Source organism: Bufo bufo, chromosome 4 (assembly GCF_905171765.1).
Source record: "Bufo bufo chromosome 4, aBufBuf1.1, whole genome shotgun sequence".
Classification (NCBI taxonomy): domain Eukaryota; kingdom Metazoa; phylum Chordata; class Amphibia; order Anura; family Bufonidae; genus Bufo; species Bufo bufo.
Window position 1 is genome coordinate 48195825 of NC_053392.1, and position 3539 is coordinate 48199363.

General features: G+C 33.3%; 1 protein-coding gene across 1 annotated transcript; it reads left to right on the forward strand.

The window, feature by feature from the left end:
- Positions 1–251: 251 nt before the first annotated feature.
- On the forward strand, positions 252–3309 carry LOC120998971 (interleukin-17A-like). The gene is made up of 3 exons (XM_040429848.1): positions 252–278; positions 2134–2330; positions 3072–3309. Exons 1-3 carry the CDS (start codon positions 252–254, stop codon positions 3307–3309), a joined length of 462 nt encoding a protein of 153 aa, XP_040285782.1.
- The last annotated feature ends 230 nt before the right edge of the window (positions 3310–3539 follow it).

The following is a 3539-nucleotide window of genomic DNA, read 5'->3' on the forward strand; positions in this document are numbered from 1 at the left end:
AAATCTGTTACTGAATTCTTCACCCCGGACTCCCTGACGGGGCAACTATCAGCAGATTCCAGCTCAGGAAGCCTACCGCTCTCTATGATATCAGCTAAGATTTTCCTACTTGACAAGAACCTGAAACCACAGGCTGAACCAGATATCGAAGGCGTGCTCTCTATATAACGCCGGGGTCTAGACCTCAGCACATCACAGCATTCACCTGCTCAAGACTAGAAAGCAGCCAGAGATCAAACAACAGCAGAACCATGGACATCCTGACAGGAACCTGCAAGGTGAGAAGCGGACCCACCGCCAAAGAGAGCACTGACAATGAACTCTTCCTTTACTTTATTAGGATTTATTGTTTATTTTATGTTATATACTTTATTTTAATAGATATTATTTATTTTAACCTTTTATTATGATTGTGTTACGCATTATGATTTTTTTCCTATATTTTGTTTTTTTATTTTAGTTATTATGTATTATTTCCATTATATTTCCATTATGCACTGCTTAGATTTCTGATTTTTAGTACTTTATATAATTTCATTTTATCTATTATTCCATGCATCATTTTCATAATGTTATATTATTCTACATAATTTAGAATACATTTAGACAGTATTAGATTTTTTTTTCTTTTTAGCTTAACAGAGAATTGTAATTTTTGTAACTAAATCTATCTATTATCTATCTATCTATTATCTATCTATTATCTATCTATCTATCTATCTATTATCTATCTATTATCTATTATCTATCTATCTATTATCTATATATCTATCTATCTATTATCTATCTATTATCTATCTATTATCTATCTATCTATTATCTATCTATTATCTATCTATCCACCTATCCAATATCTATCTATTATCTATTATCTATCTATCTATCTATCTATCTATCTATTATCTTCTATCTATCTATCTATCTATCTATCTATCTATCTATCTATCTATCTATCTATTATCTATCTATCTATCTATCTATCTATCTATTATCTATCTATTATCTATCTATCTATCTATCTATCTATCTATCTATCTATCTATTATCTATCTATTATCTATCTATTATCTATTATCTATCTATCTATTATCTATTATCTATTATCTATCTATTATCTATTATCTATTATCTATCTATCTATCTATCTATCTATCTATCTATCTATCTATCTATCTATTATCTATTATCTATCTATTATCTATTATCTATTATCTATCTATCTATTATCTATTATCTATTATCTATCTATCTATCTATCTATCTATCTATCTATCTATTATCTATTATCTATCTATTATCTATTATCTATCTATTATCTATCTATTATCTATTATCTATTATCTATCTATCTATCTATCTATCTATCTATCTATTATCTATCTATCTATTATCTATCTATCTATCTATCTATCTATCAATCAATCAATCTATCTATCTATCTATCTATCTATCTATTATCTATCTATCTATCTATCTATTATCTATCTATCTATTATCGATCTATCTATCTATCTATTATCTATCTATTATCTATCTATCTATCTATCTATTATCTATCTATCTATTATCTATTATCTATCTATCTATTATCTATCTATCTATCTATCTATCTATTATCTATCATCTATCTATCTATCTATTATCTATCTATTATCTATCTATCTATCTATCTATTATCTATTATCTATCTATCTATTATCTATCTATCTATCTATCTATCTATTATCTATCTATCTATCTATTATCTATTATCTATCTATTATCTATCTATTATCTATCTATCTATCTATTATCTATTATCTATCTATTATCTATTATCTATCTATCTATTATCTATTATCTATCTATCTATCTATTATCAATCTATCTATCTATTATCTATCTATCTATCTATCTATCTATCTATTATCTATCTATCTAACTAGCCATCAATCAATCTAATATCTATCTAATATCTATTTATCTATCTCTTATCTTTCTGTCTGTATCTATGTATGTAAATTATTATTCTTTACGGTAATCTTTGTTATTTTCTCCATGTCTTGTGGTTGAGTTTTTTATGTTCCGCACACTGGCAGTAAATGGGATAAATATATTGTCTATATTGTCATCTAATCTTCTTCTCACATTCAGTTCACAGCGGTGCTGCTTCTCCTTGGAGTCACCACTTTGATGTCTGTCCAATGCCTGGATCTTCATCGTCATAAAGGATGTCCACCTGTCACTAAATTCCCATCTACGGTGAAAGTCAGCCTAAATATGAGTGGACAGGACTCGCTTCTCCTGAGTGGTGATGTGAGGAAGCGCTCCACCTCTCCATGGGAGTACAGGTAATGTACATTTGCCTCTATAATCAAATATTGATTATTCATGAATGAAATCAGCAACAATGGATTAACATTGCACTAAGCAGGGGCGTGACTAGTATTCATACCGCCCCAGAGCAATTCCTGGAAGCCCCGCCCCTGCCTTGTTAATAGTAAACTAAACTGAAGTAATGCAAATAGTTGCAAACTTGCATATATAGGATAGAGTAATAGAAGGAAGTTGCACAGGTCCCATCATGCTCCAGGATTCATGGCAATGTGGATAATGTGAAGAAATTGACCATCATGCTTTGCACTGTACACCATGTTCTCATTTCCTATGTGATACTTTGTGGGGGAAGGGAGGTGACAACCGTCCTGAGCAAATGTTGGGTTTACTGCAATGGTTGACACTTTCAAGCCCTTCCAAGGGTGTAGTCCCTGTAAAAAAGTAGGAGGTGCTCGCTAGATAGGTGGAGCTATCAGGGTAGTGCCACAATGTGGGCATAGATATAATAATAGAAGGTGTGGTTCAGCAAAACGGGGTCTCTGGTGCCTCCTACCCCTTACAGCATGAGAGAGGGACAGGCCAAGATAGTGCCCTGGCATGTGTTGGCCCCATTCAGTGTGGTCTGGCCCCATCTCTCCAGGGGGCCCAATGAGCCGCATGGTACATTGGACTCTGACGTTAAGATTTTGTCCATAGGAGCTTTAGTCAAAGTTGAATCAATATCTCTATGTAATTATTTTTATTTTTGTCCACAGCTATGACAAAAACATTCACCGACAGCCTATGGTTATTGCCGAGGCCAAGTGTGAACTTTCCGGATGCATCGACGCCGAGGGCAAAGTGGACAACAACTTAAATTCTGTCCCCATCAGACAAGAGATCCTGGTCCTTCACCGTGAGATGAAGGGGTGCGTCCCCGTCTTCACGCTGGAGAAAAAGATTGTGACCGTGGGCTGCACCTGCGTACGAGCCGTCATCCAAGAGCAGCAATAGAGAGGAGAGGATCCAGCTCCGGCATAAAGAGAAGTCCCCATACCAGGATGTTTATCTATTGTGTTTAATGGATGGAGCAAAATTTAGAAAAATGAAGAAGTCAAACAAAAGTAGCACTGGTAAAGTGCGGGTATTAGGTAGCAATGTACATTGCAAATTCTCAGTCAATATTTTTTACATTTTTTGTATTTATATATTTATACTTTTATATGTAACAGGAGTTCGATGCA